Source organism: Phyllostomus discolor, chromosome 13, assembly GCF_004126475.2.
Source record: "Phyllostomus discolor isolate MPI-MPIP mPhyDis1 chromosome 13, mPhyDis1.pri.v3, whole genome shotgun sequence".
In the NCBI taxonomy this organism is placed as follows: domain Eukaryota; kingdom Metazoa; phylum Chordata; class Mammalia; order Chiroptera; family Phyllostomidae; genus Phyllostomus; species Phyllostomus discolor.
Genome location: NC_040915.2, coordinates 21659831 through 21684879, shown reverse-complemented (window position 1 = coordinate 21684879; position 25049 = coordinate 21659831). Strand labels below are relative to the sequence as shown.

The 25049-nt window shown below is 47.2% G+C and overlaps 1 protein-coding gene across 1 annotated transcript; it reads left to right on the top strand.

The window, feature by feature from the left end:
• The first annotated feature begins 337 nt into the window (after positions 1-337).
• On the top strand, positions 338-24352 carry SLC36A3 (solute carrier family 36 member 3). Its single transcript, XM_028528333.2, has 10 exons — positions 338-833; positions 3902-3992; positions 6900-6988; positions 9380-9475; positions 13055-13139; positions 14064-14282; positions 17008-17106; positions 17495-17661; positions 20993-21162; positions 24060-24352. Exons 1-10 carry the CDS (start codon positions 694-696, stop codon positions 24350-24352), a joined length of 1449 nt encoding a protein of 482 aa, XP_028384134.1. The 5' UTR covers positions 338-693.
• Positions 24353-25049: the final 697 nt, after the last annotated feature.

Below are 25049 nucleotides of genomic sequence, written 5' to 3'. Positions count from 1 at the left end.
TAACAAACACAATAATAAATAAATAATACAAGAATAAATTTTCACATACTCACAACTACAAACCTACTTTTACCTACCTCTGTATTCTAGATGCTCAATAAATATTTTTTGAATAAATAACTTCTTCTAAGTTTACTTGCACTCCTTTCAAACAGGTGGCAGTCATACACTCCTCCTATACAGACATTCTGAGCAGGTGGCATGTGAACTGGGCATTAAAAGCCAAGCTTCACCCCCACCCCAGGAAGGTGCAGCCTGACTACCCTCTGCTGGGCCACGCCTGCACCCTGGGATTCTGCAGCACTTTGTTGGCTGGGCGGCCTCCATTGTGAGGTAGCTCTGGCTTCCTCCTTGCCTGAGGCATCAGAGCACTGAGCCTGGCCCTGCATCCAGGCACCAGGACCTCCAGTCCAATGGTGCCTCCTTCCTTCCTGTCACACTGTTCACTTTGTCCTGTAGCTCTAAGGGCTGAACCAGGAGGGGCTGAAAGTCCAGGCAAGCCCTGGCATGTGGCCAGTCAAATGCAAGGGACACTGAGATGAGCCGCTCGTTAGTCCCCCAAAAGCCAGGTGAGGCCCAGTCAACGCCAGCTTCCCCTGCTGTCCAGCGCCAGTTTCTCTGGGGAAAAGCCCATGGAAGCCTGGCTCGAGGCTGCTACAGGCCTTCACCCTGAGCCACTGCCGCCGACACACCATGTCGAAGACGTCTCTGCTCAGAGGGGACGACAGCAGTGAGTCCGGCTCCCTGGACGGCGGGCCCAAGTCCGTCTCCAAGAGTGGCAGTGACACCAGTTCAGAGGATGTCCATCCTGCGGAGGAAGCCAATAGATTGTCGTAAGTGACTACACTGCCCTTCCGGATCTGAGGCCAAGCACCGTGGCCCTAACGACTCCGGGCCATGTCTTCCTTCTTCTCCTCTTTACACACGTATCCCCACGGAATAGGAGACGAAGGGATGGAAGGCAGAACCTTCAGGATCTGAGAAGGCTGATCCGTGTGGCTCTGGGTGTGCCCCTGTTGCCCAGTTTTTGCAAAGAACCCGGATGGAATAGCCAACCCCAGAGAGAGCCTCTCTTAGGCTGGCCGCTCCTCGTGCCCTGGTTTCAGGCCGCTTTCCCACATGTGCTGTTCCTCACTTCCTCTCTGTCTGTCTCTCCCTTCCTTCCTCCGTCCCAACAACACACCCATCCTGGAAACAGAAGGTCATCTCCTCGCCCCATGTCCCTACTTCTACTGCCATAGACTCGGAAATGTGGGACATTTTCTTAGGACTTTATTGCCAACCAGACTGTTACCTAATAATCAGATATTAGCCACAGGCACAATGAGATTGTAAATGACAATAGCCAGTGTTGATAAGGTGTCAAGAAATGCCCCTTCTCCCATCCTTTTGGGGGAAAATGGAATTGGTACCTTTGTAGATGACAATGCTGTAATGTATTGCAAATCCTAACATGTATTTATGTAAAACATACAGATACTTTTTGGCATGTGTTTTCTTTGAAAGTACAAACACACACACACACACACACACACACACGCCTGACAATAGTGACCACTTCTGGGAAGAGAATTGAGATACTGAGAGATCTGTGTTCACTATATGAGAGTTTTTGGTCCTTATTTTTGTCTTACCTTTTTTTAATTTCATGCTGCTACTTAGGGTTTTTTAAGTATAATTAAATATAAATACATCCTTTGATCAAAATAATACCACTTCTAGGAATTTTTCCTGATGAGATAACATAGGTATGCATGATGATCTTATTGAAGCACTGATTGTAACATTGACAATTCAGGCACAACAATAGGTTATTTAAATAAAGTATGGTACCCACACCCGGCAGAATACAACACAGCCATTACAAGTGATGAAGAAAATCTATGGTTATGGAAGAATGTATGGGACATACTATTCATAAAGGAAATCAGTTTAAGATACAATATTACCAATATTTGTCCTTGTGTAAAATCGTGTGCATTTAAAAGCAAATAAGGATGCCCAGAAAAATGTTATTCAAAATGTTAAAGGCAATTATTCCTATTTGGTGAAATTTTGAATTTCCTTTTATAATAGCAATGTAATATTTTTCAAGGAAAAAATATAAATATTAAAAATTTGTAGATTCCCCAGGAGTCCCTCACATGTGTTTCACTAGCTAAGGCCCTGATCTATGATGCTGTTAGCTAAGTTCAAGGGTTTCTCCAAAACCTCCTGTCGCCTGTTCCCAGAAACCCAACTCACATAGGACCACACCCTGCTGTGGGGAAGGAGGGAAGGAGGCAGGACCAGCGGAGAAACAGCATGTCTTTTGGCAAAATTAATATCAAAGAATTGACAAAACATTTTTTTTAAGTTTTTGCTTTGATGTATTTTCCAATGATTCCAGTTACCAAGAAATAAGCCTTACTCCTTAGAAGTGAAGGGACCGCGGGTGCCCTCCTGCTTAGGCGCGCGACTGAACTTACAGAGATGCGGGGAGTCCCAGAAGCCCCAGGGGCGCACCCTGCTCTCGGGACCCCGCCCTCTCCTGGGCGGGCACTGGAATGTAAAACACTCCCCCGCAGGACAGAGACTCTCTCTGCAGCACTTGCCCTGTGACCTTGGTCAGTTTATTTCCCCCCTCCCGGCTGCCTCCAGACAGCCCAAAGACTGCCCAGAAGGGGCCCTGCGGTTCCTCGAGGGGGAAGGGGCACCTCTACCTGGTTAAACCAGCCTTGCTCACCCTTTGGCTGCCAGCCCAGCTCTGCTTCCTCTCCAAAGAGGCCCTTCCCGACAGGTGTGCACCACAAGGCCAAACCAAAGGTGGGAGTAACGATGATACGATGAACATGGTGATGATGATGACGGTCATCATGATGATAGTGATGATGATGATGATGATGATGGCGATGCTAACGACGATGGCAACAACGCCTCGCATTTGCAGAGCCGTTCACAGTTCCCAGCGTCATCATGGCATCACTCCTGATTCTTACCACGACGCTGGGAGGTAGGCAGGGCAAGAATTATTCTCGCTCGCTCTTTCTCTCGGCAGATGAAGAAACAAGACGTCAGCCGTTCGGGGTCTTCCCAAAGTAGCGACCAAACCCAGTGGGTAAATGGCAGAGCTGGGACTCGGAATCCACGCTTCTTGCCTCTGGGTTCAGTGCTCTTGTGCCCAGCATTTCACTTCAGGTCCTTTTTATTCTCTTCTTATCATCCTGTCCCCACCTTCCCTCTCCCCAGTGGAGCTGCCAGCACAGGTGGGAACACTTAGAACCTTGGCACCGAGCCCCCCTGCCGGGCACAAAGTAAGCATTCTGTGTGCACTGCAGCGATGTTATTAAGTTTTATCCAACGCATAGCAAGGAATAAGTTCGCGAGGAATATTGGTTGAGTGAGTAGATGAAAGTCCAGTGAATGGAACAAGAACCAGTAAATACTCCATATGTGGGGGGAGATTGTTTTTTCTAGGGAGTGAATTAATCAATGACTTGGCACCAATAATACCCTATAAATTGAGAAAATTATTGACTTTCTTCATTGTCTATCTAAATGCCTCACCTAGTAGCTCTCAATCAATATTATTTGAGGGAATAAACCATGAAAGAAACTGCTGGATGAGTTAATGAATGAACTGGTACTAGGGAGTTCTCCAGATGGTAGCAGTTGTTAGCAACTGTTTCTTTAAAGCTTAGTGCATGTGAAACATTAGTCAAGCTGGCTGAACTCACACCAGCGCTGGATCAGATGCTGCAGGACAGATCCCGGGATTGAGCGTTAAACCAGAATGCACTTCATTGGGTTTTGTCACTCTTCCCAACAGAAGGTGCTGGAGCTGCAGGAAGGAGGCGGAGCTTCGAGGACCACCCTTCCCCTCCACTAACACGCCCTCTTGTCTCCTGCTCTCCCCACACAGGATGATACAAACCCTGATCCATTTATGGAAATGCAACATTGGCACAGGGCTCCTGGGGCTTCCCCTGGCCATGAAAAATGCCGGCATATTGGTAAGAAGGATGTGGTGGTGAGAACCAGTTTCACCCATTTGGGGGAATGGGGCGGTGGGTCTCCAAGGCCTTTGCACTGTTTATCAATGGACAATTTGGGGGTACCCTCTGTAGTAGCAAACGTGTCTGCAGACATCAATCCACAGGAGCCAACCTGGAGCCAAGTAGAATGTGCCCGGAAGAGATAAAACATTCCACTTTTTCCAGTTTTATTGAGATAAAACTGGCATGCAGCTCTATATGAGATGAATGTGTACCACATAATGACTTGACTTATAGATATTGCAAAATGATTATTGCAATCAATAAACTGAGCTAACATCCATCCTCATACAGTTACACAAACTTTTTTCCCTTGAGATGAGAACTTTCAGGATCTACTTCGAGACTTTCAAATACACCATACGCAGTGTTAACTCCAGCCTTTGTGCTGTGCATTGCTTCCCAGGACCTGTTTATCTCAGAACCAGAAGTTCGCACCTTTTGCCTGCCTTCATTCAATTCCTTCACCACCCCACCGTCATTCTGAAAGGCCCACCATCCTCCCAGGCAGACACATAATCCACTTTGCTACAGTGCCCCCACCCCTGCACCCCCCCAGGATCACATCCAGCCCATTCACTCCTTTCCATCAGCAGCCTGGTCCCTGCGGCTGCATGAATGTGCGGCTTCTATTTCAGCCCCTTTGGCTGATGCTGAGAGAGTAACTTGGAAGATGAGGATGACATCTTCTCCAGGCCCCCACACTCCGGGCCACCTGCCTGTCTCTTCTTATGCCGTTCCCTTCTCCCTCCTCTGTCAAACCTGAATGTTTCCTATTAACGGCACCTTCACCTTCTGTTTTTCTGGAACTTATATGTACCTCACCTGGAATTTTCACAGCATTTACAAAGATGAGACACGCTTCTTTTTTAATATTCCTGTCTTCTTTGCTTACCTGAAAGCTCTGAGGGCAGGAGCTCAGATTTATCTTAACACCTCCCCACAGTACCTACCGGAGACACTAGCACTCGGGAAGTCCCAGTACATGTCCACTGAATTGAATCGATGGCGAACAGATGGTTTCCATCTGACTGAAGTGAGTCTCTCCTTGTCTCCAGGCCCCGGAAGTGGTCCCTGTGCCCAAAGGAGGCATATGGAGACCCTGGCTCCTGTCGTGACTTCAGTCTGTGGCAGTTCTCACCCAGAGATGGCGCTCTCCTCTCTGGAATTCTCAGGGTTCTAGAACTTCTGAAGAGTGTTATTACCACATGGCCTTCAGCCAAGCTGTCTTTGCCAGGGTGGTATTTGCTGCTTAAACTAGCTCTTCTATCCTTTGATTTGTGCTTCCTAGGAGTCGTTAGATGACTTCTTGAACTCCACCTCCCGCCAGAACCTCTGGCCATGATCCCCTGGAGGAATAATATTGAGCACCTGTCATGTGCGTGCTGAGGCCCCGGGAATGTGGAAGCAAATGCAACCAGGTCTCTGTTGTATGGAGGCTCCGTCTAGGGAAACCCCGTGATACTCTTGACCGCTCATCTGTTTCCTTGTGAGAGAGAGTATTATCTCAGGCCATGTCTATAAAGGCATGAGTGTCCAGAACAAAGGAGGTGAAAGAGACCCTCTTTACTCTGTGCCATCTGATCATGTCTGGGAGATTGCGATTAATAATGAGTCCTGTTTTTTAAAATTTTTCTTACATACAAAAAAATGGAAACTATATGAGGAGAAGATATGTTCATTCGTAATCACTTCACTATGAATATGTATATCAAATCACTATGTTGTACACCTTAAACATATACAATTTTTATTAAAAAATAGATCGACAAATTAATAATTGATTAATATAATTGACAAATTAGACACACTGGAGCAGCGATTCTCAACTGAGGACGATTTCTCACCCTGCGCAAAGACATTGACGAGGTCATAGATACTCCTGGTTGTCACACCTTGTTTGGGGGGCAGCATGCCGCTGATACCTGGGGAGTCGAGGCCAAGGGAGGCTGCTAAACATCCTGCAACACACAGAACAGCCTCCACAACAAAGCATCGCCTGGCCCTAAATGTCACCAGTGCCTCTGTTGACATCCCGGTGCTCGGGGGAAAAAATCCTAAGACTGGGGAGGTAGTGAGCGCTCTGTCACTGGAAGCATCCCAGCAGAGGCTGGGCGATCACTTTGCAGTGATACTAAGAAGGGCATTTAAGCTGGAGCATCTGGAGGTGTAATGGTGGGAAATTGTAACCCACCCCGCCATTCTTTTGACATTGTTTTCGTTAAGTGCTGACTCTGACTAATACGTAACTCGTCCATGAACAGCATGTTTGTATAAGGATCCTAGGAACTAGTTTCAAAAGATAGCCTGCGATCTTCAAGCATCCCAGCTCGGAGACATTTGCTGATCATCATCCATGGCGTCAGGATGACATGACGCCTGGATGGCTAAACCGGGATGACGCACACCGGCCCATCACTTGCCTTATTGGAACGGACTGTGCTCATCTGCACGAAGAGAACAATTCAACCCTTTCCTTGATCTCTTTGTTCTGTTCCCCTCTCCCTCCTTATAAAAACCTCTGCCTCTGCTGAGATGGGAAGACAAGCTTTGAGATGTGAGTCCCCCACCTTCCCAGGAGACAGGCTTTGTGACATGAGTCCCCCTTCTCCCAGGTGGCCAGTATCTGAATAAACCCCTTTCCTTTACATCAGCACCTGCCTCCCAAGTGCTGGCTTTCACAGAGGCGGGCAGCCAGACCTGCGTTTGGTTACAGATGCACAAGGACATTCAGGCAGGGGCTTTCTGTCACCCCAGAGGCAGCTTCCTTCTGAGAGGAGTCCCAGCTCCCAGGCGGGGTGAGGGCCAGGTGGGGGCGCGATCCGTTTGTGGCTAACCATCCTCCACCTCTCCTCTGCCCTCCAGGTTGGTCCTATCGGCCTGCTGACCATCGGGGTCCTCACCGTGCACTGCATGGTCATCCTCCTGAACTGTGCGCATCACCTCAGTCAGAGGTGAGCGTCCTGCTTCCCTCTCGCCCCAGTGCCAGGCCCTGTCTGAAAGTGTGTTGAGTTTCCTTTAATGAGTGACCCAATTACCTGGCCACCCCTTCAAGCCACCACCCCTGCTGTTCTAGAATCTACAGAGGCGGTGATAGAGCACCTCACCTGGAAACTCTGAGGCTCAGGCCCAACCATGCTGCTAACTAGCTGGGCAACACTGTCAAGTTCCTGCACCTCTGAACCTAGAAAGATCAAACTGATAAAAGATTCAAACATGCTCTATAAACCATCGTGTACATGCGAGAAACTTAGGGATATCTTTCTTCCCCTTAAGCTCCCCACGCTCAGCCTCCCCCACCTCCAACACACACACCTTGTAAGGGTAATTTGTTTTGTTCCACGTAAACCTTTTGGGGGACAATTTAGTAAAAGTAAAAAAAAATTAGCAATGAAACACTTAGTCCACAATGACTTTTGTCCTTAATAAAGCACGCATCTGATACTCAGTGTTTATATTTTTGAAACTTCAATGCAAAGAAAAGACAAAGGTAGTGAATGCAAACAGTGCTTGAGTTTCATATTTAGAAGCTTTTAGTTCATGGGTGGTTGGTAATTTCTGACAGCCTACCACCAGGGGGCTCCCTATCCACAGCACTCGGCAGTTCCCGAGGCCTGAAGCAGAAAGGCTTCCAAAGTCCGACCACAGATAGTAGATGAAACTCCCCACAAAGCCAATGTATCAAACCCGAAGAGGTGTATCTGGAGAATGTATCAGTCACACCTAACCTGTGGCGAACTTTCCAGCTCACAAAACACTGGAAGAGCACTTACTCATTCGACAATTAAACTTATTGCACAATTCCACTGTACCAGGCCCAAGGCGAGAGCTTTGCAAGCCTTCCCTTATTTACTCCCTACAGTAAACTTCAATGGCACTATTGTTATCCCCATTTTACAGACAAGCAAACTGGCACTTATATCTGAGTTGAATGCTTTCCTTGTGGTCGCAGAGCCGGGAAGTGGCAGAGCCCCTGTTTCAAGACCTCTCTGATTCCGCTGAAACCACTTTCAAATCTTTTCTTCCATCACGCCTGCTGGAGCCATTGTATCACTGAGTAGACTTCTAATATCTATGTCACTCATGATAACCTCCTGACTTTTTATGACTTATTCCCATTAAAACAGAAGTTATAGACTGATGGCCTAAGAGCTGACTATGGCCTTCAGATACGTTTTAGGGAACTTCCACAGTTTGTGCTTGGTTTTATTTGAGCCCATGTCTAAAACCATAGATATTTCACATTTTAAAAAAGTCTCCATCTTCTTCTTGCCAGTCAGGCGATCAGGGGCTTCAACCTGTTGTCGCTCAGCCAGCACCAAGGCCCAGTGACCCCTTCTAGGACAGGCAGTGTCCCAGAGGGTGTGCCACTCTCTCCTCCGCTCTCACTGCCTGCCTCACACCCAGGGCCTCTGACCACATGACTGATGTCGCGCTGGACCCCACAGCTTTTGAGTTTGTAGTCCTCAGACTAACATATTTGCCAGTCCTATGCAGTGTGGCCCCCTTAGATTTGAAAGGCCAAGCACAGTGAGTAATAATAAAAACAGAAGGATTATGCCACCTTCCCAACACAGCGTCAAATCTGAGCCTTACCGTCTCCTTCCCCCAACCCAGCCTGTGCCTGGGGAAAAAACTGAGGCTCGAGACTCATGTGAGGCTTCCCAGCTACCATAGAGGGCATGTCGGGATCCAAACCCTGGCTTTGTGACAGGTCTGGGGAGCTTTTCCTCTCCCAGCAATGAACAGGGGGGGTAAGGCCCTCAGCCTCCTGGGGCTGCTTTTGCTGACTCATAGGCAGTTCCTCAGCAGGGCCTTCCCCACCCTGAGGAAGGGCTACCTGGGGAAGAGACAGGGTAGGCTGGAACGGGGGTGTCACATCCTACAGGGCTGCTGGGCAGGAGCCTGAGTATCACCTTTGGGTGAGATCTGGTCGGGAGCAGGCCTCTCAAATGTCCCAACACCCTCACCGTGGGAAGGAGTGATGTAAGCCCAGAAACCCAGAGCCCCGCCTCCCTACTTCCCCCCCCCACCACCACACCGCCCAACCAGGTGTGCACGCCTCACGCCCCTCACATCCCCTCTTTCCTGGTTTACTTTCTAAAAACCCACTGAAATGTTAATGTTGTTTTTTAAAAAAACAAACTACTTTTAAAAAATAAAAAAGGCAGGCTCCTCAAAGTTTTAAAAGTACACTGTTATAAATATGTCGGTAATATCGTTACTAGACAATAACCGGGATGCTCCATGCTCACACACAAATATGCAATAACTACGCACCGTGGGAGTAAGCTGTACTTTTAACACAAATGCTCTGAGTCAGGCATGTCTTGTCCTCCCTCCAGGCTGCAAAAGACGTTTGTGAACTACGGAGAGGCCATGATGCACAGCCTCGAGACCTGCCCGAACACCTGGCTGAGGACGCACGCGGCCTGGGGAAGGTAGTAGCCATCGTAGTAATCATTCACAACAAACACCACCCCAGCAACCACAGTCCTCACCCGTCCTTCCTTTGTTTCTGGTCTCGCAAGTTGTACATGAATACGCAAACGTACTCCAGCAATCAAACTATCTCATTACAAACGATCAACACAGAGAGTATTTTCTGATAGCTCCGTCTGAGAAGTAATCTCTGCTATCCGGTTAGTCAAGGTCCCTTTGGACGTCGTTGCTCCGACGTACCTGGACATGAGTGTGGGGATGGAAATACACTTCTCATTGTGTGTGTTCTTACACATTAATTAGAATGGTTATTGGCGATCTGCTCTTCCACCTAACAACACACTCTGAATTTCTTTCCATGTCGGGACGTAGAAATGCCCCTCCTTACCTCTGAAGGCTCACGATGTTCCTGGCACTGATGTATGCCACGGATTTACTTAATCCTTTTCCTGCTGGTGAGCATTCAGGTCGTTCCCTTGCTTCAGTAAAAAGGGCATGGTGTGCAAAATGCTTCTCCATGCCTTGGCCCCTCTGACCTTCTCAACGACCTTGGGAGGTAGGCAGGGTAGGTTTGCATTGTCCTGGGAATAGGAGGTGACTAAGGCTCCCCAAGACAAAACAACACATCCAAGGACACAGACAGGGCTGGCAGTGGAGCAGAGATTTGACTGAAAACCTGCCATGTCAGCCTTCGAGGCAGAGCCCCTCCGGCAGTGGTAAGGGGGCACTGTAGGGGCACTCTAGGGGCCAGCATCCCTGAGGCCAGCCGCTCCTCTCGGGGACTCGCAGCGGGCCAGGATTCCGGATTAGTAGTGTCACTCTGATTACAGACAGCTGAGCTCTTGGGGCTTAACAATGGGGGACTCACGATTGCCCAATTGCCCATCATTTCTCACCAAGGCTTCTCAGTTTCTGACGACACCCTGGGCAAAACTTTTGCAGGGAAGAGGGTCCTTGGAGATCGTCCTGCCCATGCCTGTGCAAAAGGAGGGAGACAATGAAGCCCAGACAGGGCTGCCCAATCAAACTGCCCAGGGCTACACAACCTTTCGTGCAGAACCAGGACCTCCCTTTCTCTGGAAGTCCAGGAACTGAGAAGGAGTTGGGAAAATATTTAAACCAATGATTTGTCATTTTAGTGTGCCCAGGTAGCTTGATTAAAGACTGCCCATTTCATGTAGGCAGCAACCCTTAGGGGGAAGGTCATTGGGAAACTTCATGAAGGAAGAATACCGTGACACCACCTGACCCCAGGTACTAACCTGAGCATCTCGTGTTTGCACACAGGACAGCCAGACATGAGGCATCTTATAACGGGGTGCAGTAGGGAGTCCAGAGCATACCCCAGAACTGTCCTCACCAGGAAGATAAGGATGAACCCCAATCTAATCAAACTGCTAGATCTATGATCAGTCCACAGGAAACACGAGGACAGAGAAACAAAATAATTGACAGTGTGAAGTGGTCGACACAATCTAGAAAGTGGCCACACCACAGGACGAGTGACCCGGCATCTCCCGCACTACCCCCAGATCAGAAGTTGCAAAGGAAAAAAGAAAGTGGGGCAAGGGGAGCATAGCAGTTTAAAACATTTAAGAGACCTAACACAAGGCAATCTATAGATTTCAACTGTAAAATAGACATTTTTGGGACAACTGGAGAAATAGGAATATAGACTGAATATTAAATAGTGTAAAGGAATTATTGTTAATTTCGTAAGTGTCGATAGTCACATGAGGGTTTTATTTTTTAGGTCTTTGTCCCTTAGGGCTGTACATTGTATTTTTTACAGGTGAAGTACCGTGAGGTCTGTAGTTTGCTGCAAATACTCCAGCGAAATAGACGTGTGTGTGGAACAGGGGTGAAGGGAAAGATGGAAGAGGATTGGGAAAATAGTTAACAATGGTGGGAGCTGGCACGGGCACATGAGGAGTCATTAAATCACTGTCATTGCATGTGTAGATGTTTGAAAATCTGCCTAATAAAGAGAGGAAAAAAATCTGCATTTTGAAGTCTCACATGACACTACCCAGCTTTGGACCCAAGAAGCTGATCTGAGAGCCAGGAATCTGTGTTTTTTGCATAAACTGCAGATGATTCTGATGCAATTGCTGCTACAATCCAATTTTGAAAAACGCTGATTGAAACATTAGAATCTAAATAGAGGAGCATGTTCTGTTCCTTAAGAAATAAATGCACCCCCAAACTGGAGGCAGTTTGAAAATCCAAAAGAATAATGATCCTGATGGACAAGAATGCAGTGAGCTTGAAAGTAATCAATGTGAGGGAGCATTTGGGATCTTGCTTCCCAGCAATGTTATCATCAGCTTGGCTAAAATTCTTATACAAATTCAAAAACAATTAATGTGAGTCTATTGTGACACCAAAAAAAAAAGAGGAGGAAAAAATATATCTTTCTTAAATGCCAGCTGATAAATTTAGAAGAAATCACAGATAGAACTAGAAAACCATCAGCTTGCAACTACTGATGAAATAATTGACTGAGGCAAAGGGTCAGTAATGAATGTTAAAACCCTTGGTTTGAGGGGAATAGGGTACTTGCGCCCTCTCCAAGTTCCCCCCAGGTCACAAGAAGGAAATTCACACTTGCAATGTCGAGGCCTGGCAGTCCCCCTCAGAGCAGAACCACAGGCTATCACGTGCTCCCAACAGGATGAAAACAGCACAAAATATCACACGTAGCATGCTTGCCAAAGTGCTTATCTGGATCTAATCATGAGGAAGCGGTTATACAAGTCCCCAGGGGTGGACGTTCTGCATGACAATTGGCCTGGACTCTTCCCAGAAAAACAATGTCATGAAAAACAAAAAAGGCAGATTCAGGGCTGCTGTACATGAAAAAAGGACTGAAGAGACAGAGCCTTAATGTGATATACAAGCCTTGTTTAGATCCTGAATCAAAAAAAATATAACCCTGGCTGGTGGGGCTCAGTAGATTGAGCACCAACCTGTGAACCAAGGGGTCGCGAGTTCGATTCCTGGGTTACAAGTCAGGACCCCAGTTTGGGGGAGGGGGCATGTGAGAGGCAACCACACATTGATATTTCTCTCCCTCTCTTACTCCCTCTCTTCCCTTCTGTCTAAAAATAAATAAATAAAATCTTTTTGAAAATCTTAAAAATAAAAAGAGCTACAAAGGATATTTTGGAGAGAATTGGGTTATTTAAAAACTATGGACTATATATTTGAGCGTATTGAAGCTGATTTTCCAGAGATCAGAGTCTTAAGAGAGGTACGCTGAGGTATTGGAGTTGAAGTATTACATCTAAAATTGACTTTCAAATGGTTCTGAAAAAAGGCGTGTGCACGTGTGCGGATGGAATACACACATGACAAAGTTAGGGCCAAAGGTTAACAATTGGGTATCTAGTTAAAGGATCTATGGATGTTAATTATACTAGTCTTTCAGCTTTCTCTCTGGCTTTGAAAATTTTCAATATATAAAAAAGTGGGGTAAATATTTAAAATGACAAATCATTTTTTCAAAAAATAAAAATGGATGCATTTTTAAAAAACTAATGGTTCTCCCTCCGTCTGCCTCTCCTTTTCCTTCCCAGGTACACTGTCAGCTTCTTACTGATCATCACGCAGCTGGGCTTCTGCAGTGTTTATTTCATATTTATGGCAGACAACTTACAGCAGGTAAGCAGGCCTCTTCCGGGCAGAGTGGCAGAAAAGCAGGCCTCCTACTGCTCGGGCTGCATTAGCAAAAGCACAGTGTTCAGATCATGGGAGGAGACGGCTTCATTTCTAGCCCTGATCTCAGAGGGGAGTGCGTTCAGCCCCGGGAATCACTTTTAAAAAAGATCATAGAGAAGCCCAAGCAACACCTGAGAAGTGTAACCAGGATGGAGAGAGAGAGGCTTGCAATCACATCCAATCAGAAACACTGGAGACTTTGTAGTCCAAAAAGTGTTAGTAAGATTTACTTTAGGTGCCCCATGGTTGTCGTATAGAAGATGACTAATTAAACATAAGACAGACAAGCCACAGCCTTATCCTCATTACACCCCTAACAGGCAATGCAAATGCATCTTAGCCTCTCTCTTGACTTCGTGGAGAAGAGGGAGCATGCTTGTCCTCGTGCTTTCCAACAGCCGGAACCATGACAGTTAATGTAGACAGAATATTCAGGAAGGTGGATTTTGCACAATAGTCAGAGCTCTCTACCGTTTAGGGCTATGTAAAACACAGGAAACTATTTTTGTGTAATCCACTCCCGTTCTCTGGAGGTATGATAGAAAACCAAAGAGGAGGTTGGGCTAGATGACAAGGGGACACTTTGACCTTGAGATTTTATGATTCTAAGGGTTTCTGGTTGTCACAGTCATGGGCAATAACATTAGGGTAACCAGATTTGGCAAATAAAAATATATGACGTGCGGGTCAATTAGAATTTCAGATAAGCAGCAAATCATTGTTTTTACTGGGAGTATGTCCTATGTAATATTTGCGACAGGTGGTACTACAAAGTTGCCTGTTAATGATCTGAAATCGAAACTTAAGTGGGTATTCTGTGTTTCATCCGCAACCCTAACTGCACCCCTTTCTCACGCTCTGCGTCAGATAGTGGAGGAAGCCCACGTGACCTCCAATGTCTGCCTGCCCAGGAAGAGCCTGGCGCTGACCCCCATCCTGGACATCCGAGTCTACATGCTGACCATCCTACCCTTCCTGGTCCTGCTGGTGTTCATCCGGAACCTCAAGGTGCTGTCCGTCTTCTCGACTCTGGCCAACATCACCACCCTGGGGAGCATGGCTCTGATCTTTGAGTATATCACGCAGGTCTGTGCCTGAAACCACCACAGACAAGGGTTGGTGTCCAGGGTTTCTGGGACATCCAGGGAGGGTCATCATTATGGGCGGGTAAAGGTACAGAAGGGGACCCCCTGCTCTGAGCAGCCCCTGCTATGCTGATAGCTGTGAACACCTTTTTACCACAAGCTACAAAAGCTAGTCATCCTCATCACCATCTTTGTCACCCTGGATAACAAAGGCTCATTCAACAGTCACTGAATACCTTCTGTGAGCCAGCCGTTGTGCAAAGGGCCGGGGACTCAGTAGTAAGCAAAACTGACAGGGTGTCTGCTCTCCTGGAGGCTAACTTCACATGCTTGGGGAGGTAACCCACAATCAAATAATCAACAACAATTCTAACAGTGGTAGGTGGACAGAGGATACTTGGAAGATAAGGGGAGTTGATTTGCTTCCTGCTGAGTTCTTTATTAACTCTTGTCTTCACAATATTACTGTTTTAGAAGTGCTCCCTTTATCCTTAATGTACAGACAAGGAAACTGATAAACAGAAAGTAACTTTCCTACTAATGCCAGTCAGTCTGCCTCCCAAGCCCATGCTACGCTATCGTCACAGGTCCTGAAATTCCACCATTACGGTTTCCTTTCTTCGAAAGTCTTTGTGGTTGTATTAGTTGCTATTGCTGCTGTAACAAATTACCCCAAATTTATCCTATAGGTCTGGAGGTCTCACTGAGCTAAAATCAAGTTGTCAGCAGGGTTGTTTCTTTCTGGAGATTTATGGGGGAAATCTGTTTTCTTGTCCATCTTCCAGAGGCTTCCCCACCCACATGCCTTGGCTCATCTTCCAAGCCAACGATGTCAGGCCGAGCTTTCCCACACTCCCATCTCTTTCTGGCTCTCTCTTCTGATTCCCTCTTCCACTTTGAAAGACCCCAGGGTCACACTGGGCCTACCCAGATAACACAGGATAACCTCCTTATTTTAAGGTCAGCTGATTAGCAACCTTAATTCAGTCTGAACACTGATTCTCCCTTGCATTGTAGCATAACATAGTCACAGGTTCCGGAGATTAGGACGTGCACATCTTTGGGGAGCCATTATTCCACCCCGAGATCCATGACAGCTGATGTACCAGTCAATAGACTGTGTGTGGGGGAGCTTCGCCCGCAGAGCCCCCCACCGTGGATGAGAATAAGTCTACCAAGACAAGATCTGCATGGGGAGGAAAGGCGTCCAGTCTCTCAAAGGAGAAGGCCCAGGAGCCTGTTCCTCAATGGGCTTTTATTGGGTTTAATTTGCATAGGAATACAGGGCATATATGTAAAGCTCATTAGTCATTGTCAGGCAGTAATGATCAAACAATAGATAACTTTCAAAGAACTCTGAGAGCTTATTCTGAATCAGGGTCAGATGGCTAAAGGGCCATAAAACTTAGGCAAAACAAACTCATTCTATGCTTGGACTCTTATCATTTAAATTGAGGGTATTAGCAAAGTAGGTCTCACAGAATTTTATGCATTCTTTCTTGGGCCTGATTGCTCCAGAGAACCCGCTCTTTCCAGCACAGGGTTGCACCCACTTCCAGCATTGTTTCAGGCTTAAGGCATTTTCTCAGGCTTAAGTCGGGTAGGAGAAGCAAGGCAGCCAAAGAGATTAGGAGACTTCTTATAGACAGAATGAGGACTCAGGCTATGTCAAAGCCAAGGGGTGAGGGTCCATCACCCCCTTTTTCTATAGCTCCCCAAGTCTTTCCCTGAGGGCCCCTTCTCAACCTCATGACCATGCCTGTCTTAGGTCGTCCCTCCTTTAAGGAATCTTACCTGTCATTGGCTAACCAGTCATCCACCCTGGGGCCACGCAGGGTGAAGTGAAAGGGGGCAGAGGCAGTGCCCCTAAGAGGAAGATAAGCTTTGTCTCTTTAATGGCTTATGGTCCCAAGGTCTTTTTACTCAGCCTTAGCCATGAGGTTAGTTTCTGAAACCAGGCAGGGCAGTTCCCAACAACTGCATAGTCTAAGAGAAGTGATGGAGAAGAGGCATTTGGGAACAGGAAAACGAAAAGCTGGGATTCTTACCTGAGCTGTGCCACTAACTTGGAGAGTAACCTCAGCTAAATCCCTCTCTCCTCCTTGGTTCCCCCACGTAAAGGTGAGAGGGCTCCTGATAGCCAAAAAGCAGAAACAACCCAAATGCCCATCAGCTGATGAATGAATAAACAAATGCAGTAAATACATACACTGAAATGTTATTCAGCCTTAAAAAGGAATGAAATTCTGATCTATGCTACAACATGGATCAACCCTAAAGACATTATGCTAAGTGCAATAAGCCATCACAAAAAAAGACAAATACGGTATGATTTCACTTCCATGAGTTACCTGGAATAGTCAAATTCAGAGAGATAGGAAGGAGAAAGGGGGGCTGGCTGATGGGGAGTTATTAATGGGTACAGCAGTTTGAGATGATGAAAGAATTTTGGACATGGCTAATGGTGTTGGTCTCACAACGATGTGAATATACTTCATGCCACAGAACTGTATACTTAAAAGTGGCTAAAATTGTTAATTTTATACTATGTGTATTTACCATGAGAAAAATAAGTACCTTTTCAAAAGACAAGAAGGCTGTCCAGGCCTAGCTGGCTGACAGCTGCTCTTGACACTAGTTCTGTTGACATGAGGCGTGGCCCAGCCCTCCACCAGGCGACCACTTTTACACCATGGCAAAGCCACTGCCCTTCTCCTTCCTTTCAGGAGATTCCAGATCCCAGCAACCTACCCTTGATGGCAGACTGGAAGACCTTCCTGCTGTTCTTCGGCACAGCCATCTTCACGTTTGAAGGCGTCGGTATGGTAAGATTGATGTAGCATGTAAGTGAATGATCCCTAGTGGTCTCTGAGGAAGCCAGCCATTGTCCCAGATGAGCAAGTAATAGTGTTTATGATTAGTGCAGAATATGATCTCCTCTTGGTGGGGGGGAAAGTCAGGACCTATTCTCAGGGCGCCAGCTGCCCCGTGCCCCACACTAAGCTTTGAAGACTGAGTGAGGATTCACTCATCAGCCCAGATGGAGGAGGGGGACATGCCTGCCGATAGAGAGCAAGGAGGGGACTGAAAGGGGTGTGGCCACGTGGAGAGGCCCCTTCCTGACCCTGCGCCGCCAGCAAAAGGACGTCTGCTTCTTCACAAGGTGTCTCAACCCTTTCCCTCCACCTCTTTCCCAACTCCTTCCACTGCCAGGTTCTGCCTCTCAAAAACCAGATGAAGCACCCACAGAACTTTTCTTTTGTTCTGTACTTTGGGATGTCCCTCGTCATCATCCTCTTCATCTGCCTGGGAACACTCGGCTACATGAAGTTCGGGTCAGACACCCAGGCCAGCATCATCCTCAACTTGCCCAATTGCTGGTACGTCCCTGCCGCCCGGGGTGCGCAGGGGAGAGTTATGGGCTCTGAGTCTTAGCAAGAGGATGTGACATTCCCTCGGGTTATCATGGGCAACAATTATTACTGCTAATGTTTGCATTAGAATAGCAGGTAAATTTAATAATCCAGACCCTGTGCTTTATCTTGTTTAACCCTCACAACAGCCCTGTGAGTTAGCATTCTTACTACCAATTCCACCTATAGACGAGGAAGTTGATATTTGGAGAGGTACGAAACTCTCCCAGTTCATATTATTTGTGAGAAGCTGAAACTTGAAACCGAATCTGTCTGGCTCTGCAGTTCAAAGGCCCTAAAACAGGAATGATCTGGAGTGTTTGGGGAACAGAAAGAGTAACGACAAAAAGCATAACTCCAGAGCAGTAACTGAGGGTCCTGCAGGTAGGCTGCTGCTCGGGCCCCTGATTCCAGAAGTGGATCTATGCTGCTGCTATGGCTACGGCCCCACTGGAATTCAGTCTGGAGTTCTTATTCAATCATTCATTCATTCATTCAACCAGGAAACATTTTGGGGGCTGACACATAGCATTCATTGAATGTTAGCTATTCTCATTATCCTGGCAGTACTGGGTACACAGTGACTAAGCAGTCAGTACAGCCACATGCTTAAGAGCACAAGTTCTAAAGCTGAGTAATGGGCTTTGCATCCTAGTCTTCATATGACCTTGGGCAAGCTTCCCAATCTTGCAGACCTTATTTCCATCCTCTGTAAAATGAAGGTAATACTAATGCTGCGTTATATCAATCAGGATAGACTGAGTTATACTCCAATAGTAAACAACTCCTAAATCTCAATGGCTGAATACATACAACTGGTTAAACATATGCTCATGCTACCTGTCCATTATGGGATGACAGCACCATCCCCACGCCAGGTCCCCGACTGATGGAACAACCACTCCCTGAAATGTTACTGGTTGCCATGGCTTAGAGCACGGGAACCACACCCTCTCCTGTGAAGCTGCTAAAGCACATTTCTCTTGCTAGCCCTTCATCAGTTAAAGGGGAAGGGAGGTTTAATTCTACGTGCTTGGAAGAACTGGAAATATTTGTTGAACAGCCCAGATGACTTCCACGCTACCTCATGGAGTGATTGTGAGGATTAATTGGTTTAATGCACATGAAGTGCTTAGAAAAGTGTCTGGCACATAGTAGACACTCATTGAAGGTTAGCTATTGTCATGGTTATACGTCCCCATGGCCTGGGTCTTTCAGGAAGAGTAGGATGGTAGAGCAATCATTTCCCACAAAGGCTCCGTGCAGCTGCAAAATGAGAAAAATATCACCAACCACCCCCTCACTGTGCTGCGGTAATGACTAGATAAGATAATAAACATGGGCCCTGGCTCATGTGGCTCAGCAGATTGAGTGCTGGCCTGCAAACCAAAGGGTTGCCAGTTCGATTCCCAGTCAGGGCACATGCCTGAGTTGCAGGCCAGGTCCCCAGTGGGGGACGCGTGAAAGGCAACCACACATTGATGTTTCTCTCCCTCTGTTTCTCCCTCCCTTCTCCTCTCTCTAAAAATAAATAAATAAAATCTTTAAAAATTACTATTTAAAAAATGATAATAAACATGGGGTTTCTTTGAAGTTGTGACTTGTTTTACATAAGTCAGACAGCATCTGCATAGGCTGTTCTTACTCTGGGTGATCTGGGCCACCACTGGCTACCCCGCACAGGGTGCCTTCCTTCCGGGGCCTCCACGGGAAATCCTGGGCCCCGGGTGCCACGGGGGCTTCACGCCTGCTCTAAATGTGGCTGGTCATGGGATTCTCCAGGGCAGCCTTAACGAAGGGACAAAAAAGACCCCTCTCCAATGAGAAAGAGACCAACAGCCCAGAGAAAATGGCCATGATAACAGTTCACAGACAAATCTCCAAAAATGGCATTTTCTATATTTGAAAAAATGCTGTGTCTCCCTCATAATAACGGAAATGCCAATTTTTTTTTTTAAAACCCAGCGGCAGAGAGCAGCCCATGTCCACACGCTGTTTTGGCACGGTTGTGGGAAACGAGCCCTCCCACACGCTGGGACCAGACGTGGGCCCTGTGTCCACAGGACCATGTGACTATTACATCACAAGTACTTTTACCCAGCATTTTTACTTCTGGGATTATACACTGTATGTGCAGAGTATATATGTGCAAGGATGTCCTCAGCAGCATTGTTTACCGGCAAAAGACTGGGAATAACCTGCATGTCCATTAACCGGGGACTGCTTGAAAACCTAGAGTGTATCCACGCAATTGGAATACCAAGCAGCTGTTAAATAGAGGAGCCAGATCCGTGTGTGCTGACAAGGAACAATCTCCAAGAAATATTTAATGAGCAAAAACAGAGCTCAACAGTGTATAGAGAATGCTACCGTGTGTGTGTGTGTGTGTGTACCTCCATTCCGTATAAGCTTGTATGCCCACAGATTAGTCCTGGAAGGGCTACAAGGAAACTATTACAAGGACTGCCTGTGGAAAGAGGGACTGCAGACTGGGAATCTAGTGTGGGAGGGAGGTCTTTCACTGTATGGCTTTAGTGTTATGAATTTTACTCTATGCACATATACCTTTTTATTTTATTCTTTTTAATCCTCACCAGAGGTTATATTTATTGACTTCTTTTTTTAGAGAGAGAGAGAGTAAAGGAGAGAGAGAAAAACATCAATGTGAGAGAGAAACATTGGTCAGTTGCTTCCCATATGCACCTCAACCAGAGATCAACCCCACAGCCTAGGTAGGTGCCCTGACTGGGAACTGAACCCACAACCCTTGGTGAACACAATGATGTTTCAAGCAACTGGGCCACCTGGCCAGGGCTATGCAGATACACCTCTTTTTAAAAACTAAAAGAAAAGGCACAGATTTCTGAGCCACAGACTGTTAAATAAGAATCTCCAGCCCTGGCTGGTATGGCTGGCTCAGTGGATTGAGCGCAGGCTATGAACCACAGGGTTGCTGGTTCGATTCCCAGTCAGGGCACATGCCTGGGTTTCGGGCTGGGTTCCCGGTGGGGACCATGTGAGAGGCAACCACACAATGATGTTTCTCTTCCTCTCCTTCTCCCTCTGTTTCCCTCTCTCTAAAAATAAATAAAATGTAAAAAAAAAAAAAGAATCTCCAGGGATGTGCAATTTTAACAAGCTTCTCAGGGGACTCTGACGCTGGGTGCAGCCTGAGTCAATGGAAGTCAGCCAGTACTGTCACTCAGTGACAAGTACCAGCTTCTGAGCGGTGAGGGAGTCCCGAGCAGCCCTGCCCAGGAGCCATGTCCCATTTCACATCCCATCCGTCTGTCTGCAGGCTGTACCAGTCGGTCAAGTTGATATACTCCATCGGCATCTTCTTCACCTACGCCCTCCAGTTCCACGTCCCAGCTGAGATCATCATCCCCTTCGTCGTCTCCCAGGTGCCAGAGAACTGGGCACTGTTTGCAGACCTGTCCATCCGCACAGTCTTGGTCTGTCTGACCTGTGAGTAGGGTGCTCATTGCCCACAGCTGTGGCTGGGAACCACATTGGCATCTACCCCTCTATCCTTGGCTCTGCCATTTGCCTTCTTCATGAGTTTGTACAAGAAAATTTACCTCCCCAAACCTCAGATTTCCACCTAAACAATGGGCTTAACAGAACTACCACATAGTAAATACTACAGTAATCTCTCCTGCCTACACACAGAAGGGAGGAAGAACCATCACTCATTCATTCTCACTCCTGCATGCCTCCTGTATGCTGGCATGGTGGTGATGTTACCTAACACTCAGGACAGCCTGAGTGGAATATTACCTAGCAGTGGAATATTACCAACCGAGGGAACTGGCTCAGTGAGTGACGTGCTCAGATCATGCAGCTGCCAAGTGACAGAGCTGGGATTCGAACGCAGGCTGTAGAGCACCAAAGTCTGTGTTTTCCATGGAGCCATATCCCTTTCTGTCATAAATTAGGGTCAAGCCCCCACCATAAAATTGTGTTTAACTGGAGGGAAAAACCCCAAGGGGCTGGTTTGTGAAGGTCTTGGAGGTATTTTGGGGAGCACTATTTTCTCTCCCTTCCACCCTCCCTCCCTTCCTACCTTCCCTCATGCGTCTCTCCACTCACATATCTATGCATTCGTTCTACATTAGGCACGACAGTAGATGTTGGGGAAACGTCATGAACAGGGCTGGGGGGTTCTTTCTCAAAGCAGGTCCAGAGAAAGAAGATCAGTCAAGGCGCCCCATGAGGCATGAGGGAAAGAACTAGGGATATTTTGCCTGGAGAAGCCAGAGCTTGGACAACATCTGTATTTGTCTTCAGCCACCTGTGAGATTATTGAGAGACAGAGACAGAGACAGAGAGAGAGGGGGGAAGAGAGAGAGAGAGAGAGAGAGAGAGAGAGAGAGGGAGAGAGAGAAAATTGAGTCTTAAAGGTTCTAGAATCTGGTGTCAGTTTGGAGTCGGAAGAAACTGGGTCAGTCTTGGAGCAGCCCAGCAGGACACGCTATCAGATGCCACACTTCCCGTAACTGGAGTTCTGTATGCAGAAACAGCCCCCTGCTTGGTCTAGAGTATTACAGAGTTCCCGGTCTGTACCAAGACATCAGAAACCTGTCGATATATTGTTGTGAGATCCTTCCTAAGAGAAAGGGTGTAAGCTGAAGAGGAAAACTGAGTAGTTCAGGCCACTCTGGGTCAGGAAACACACTGCAAGACACAGCTGACCTAATAACATGTCCCGCTTCTGGTGTGTGCTTTATGACTGCTTCCTCCTCCTCTCTTCATCTGTCAACTCCGTTACCCTTTTTTCATTCAACAATTGTTTGTTGGGCACCTACTATGTGCCTGACATTGTGCTAGGCACTGGGGACACAATAATAAATGATGAAGAAGACATGGCTCCTGCCCCCCTGAGGCTTGTAGTTGAGTGGGAAATAGAAGCAAGAAAATAACTACGGCACAGAAAGATGTGCTCATAAAGAAAGGGTATCCTGTTCTTATGACATCAACACAAGAAGGTCCTATAACTTGGCCTTGGTCAGGTCAGGCAGTCCTCTGCAGTAGAGGGATATTTCAGTTCAGACCGAAAAGATGAGGAAGGAGGAGGTAGGTGGAGCAGTGAAGGGTGTACCATGAGCAGGGAGCAAGCCCTGCACAGATCCAAGGTGGGTGTTTACATCTGGCCTCTTTGGAAAACCGAAAGTGGTGGGAGTGATAAAACATGAAGCCAGAGATCTTGCAGGGCCCGAGAAGGTCAGGCCATGGAGAACCACGGGGCGGGGCTCTGAGCGGTGGGTTCACATGGTCGGGTCTCGCCCTTCGGAGGCGCCCTTCCAGCTTACCTCGATTTAGAGCTTCCCTGAACCTGTCTTCTCTGCCCTGTTACTGTGAACCCGCTTGGAGTGAAGACGCTGATTTTTCTCTGTACCTCCTTAAGCAATTTATTAAACATCCGATGAAGGAATGCTGTGGGCGGGAACCACCCCATCAGAGGGATGATGCATTCTCAACCGCGAGAGGCTGAGTCTCTCTCATTCTCTGAGTGGATGTGTTGGAGCAAGTTCATAAAGCGGTGATCTTTGCTCCGAGATCTGCAAACTAGCAAGGGTGCTTTCCAGAGCAGGTTTTCCCTAATGTGTTCATAAGAAAAGCAGATGGCTGTATAAAGTGGAATAAGTATATATTTATTCATTCAAAGACAGAAATGTGTTTCTAGAAAAGGTGGGCAGTGAGCAGCCTAATGCTGTCTTCTAGTTTCCTGTCCTTCTTAATTATCCAGGTCCCTTTAAGAAATGAAAGCAAAGGACTGAGATTCTGACAGCACCGAGCCATCTCTCGTTTTTCACATCCTTGCTTCTAGACAGTGTTTATACTGTGTAGATTAGTACAAATTCACCATAGACTCGGTGCCTGGGGAAGAGTCAAGTATTTACTGAGTACTTAATGGCGCACCAGGTTCTTTCTCATAAATGGGAGGCAGCACGGGGGTGGGGTGGGAAAGGCCTTGGATTGGGCACTTCTGTGGACTCTCGTCTCAGCTCTGTGTGACCGTGGGCACAGTCAGCTCCCTCCAGAGCTCTAGATTTCCGCATCTTTACAGTGAGGTTGTAATAGACAGGTGGAGGAGGGGCCTTTCCAATAAACACTAAACGTGAAAAACCCAATAAAATGAAACGTAAAAGGAGAGCGCCTACATTGGTTGTTGAAACGGAGGTGGGAGGCCAGAGCCACACAGTGCCTGAGCCACTGCCCGAGTCTGCAACGGGCTCCTTCCCCGCTCTCCAGAATGGCTTATCGGGCATCTGTGGAGTTACGGGCTCCAAAGAAATGGTCTGTCTCTGGGCTCCCTTCCTGCAGGAACATTTGGTGATTCTAAATCGCTCCCCTCTCCGCAGGTGTCTCAGCCATCATCATCCCCCGCCTGGACCTGGTCATCGCCCTGGTGGGCTCCGTGAGCAGCAGCGCCCTGGCGCTCATCATCCCGCCCCTCCTGGAGCTCATCACTTTCTACCCTGAAAACATGAGCTTCGTCACCATTGCCAAGGACATCATGATCAGCACCCTGGGCCTTCTGGGGTGCGTATTTGGAATATACCAAGCCCTCTATGAGCTGATCCAACCCACCAAACACTCCATAGCCAACTCCACAGGTGTCTACGCACATCGTTATCCATTTTTACTCGAATAGCCCTCCCTCCTCCCACCCCCCATTTGGCTTCTATTGTGGATGATATATATATGTTTATCAAACCCCAGCATCTCTGTATTAATGAGTGGCTTCTTTATCTTCCCAATAGAAATGTAAATGACACATGTTGGTATTGATACCTCTCCGGATGTGCCCTTTTTTGGGGGGGAGGTATTTTTGGAGGTCTTTTGTACCTCCTGACCAAAACCACTATTCAACTGTTCATGTCGTCAGCCTCATTTAATGGGAAAAGGCGCACCATTTGCCTGTGATGCCCATGCGAACAGAAACCACACATATTTGAAAAAGGGAAAGCAATGGTTTCCTCTGTTGGGTTGTAGCTGCCCTGAAAGCATCAGCTCTAGAAAAGCATACACTGGGGAAAAGGGTTTTCGGTTTAGATGGTCTTCTAAGCGGAAGACTCACAGACAGCTCAAACAGAGCTTGGCAGTAATGTTGCCTGACCATGGGCTCTGCCACTTATTTCCCATGGGATCCTGGGCCAGCTCCTCCCTCTCTCTGTCTCAGTTCTCCCATCTATGAAATGCAGGACTGGACTAAATGGTTATAAAGGGCTTTTCCTGCTCTGCCATTCTGAAAGTGAAAAAAATAATAATTATTCTCTAACCACATGTGTGAAAATTGGTTTTCCATCAGCAAGTTACTGTGTTGCCCTGGAGATATGGACACACCAGAA

Coding starts and splice junctions, on each gene's coding strand:
- SLC36A3 (XM_028528333.2), top strand. CDS start 694: ATGTCGAAGACGTCTCTGCTCAGAGGGGACGACAGCAGTGAGTCCGGC. Junction 834..3,901: donor GAGGAAGCCAATAGATTGTC/GTAAGTGACTAC, acceptor CTCCCCACACAG/GATGATACAAACCCTGATCC. Junction 9,476..13,054: donor ACGCACGCGGCCTGGGGAAG/GTAGTAGCCATC, acceptor TTTCCTTCCCAG/GTACACTGTCAGCTTCTTAC.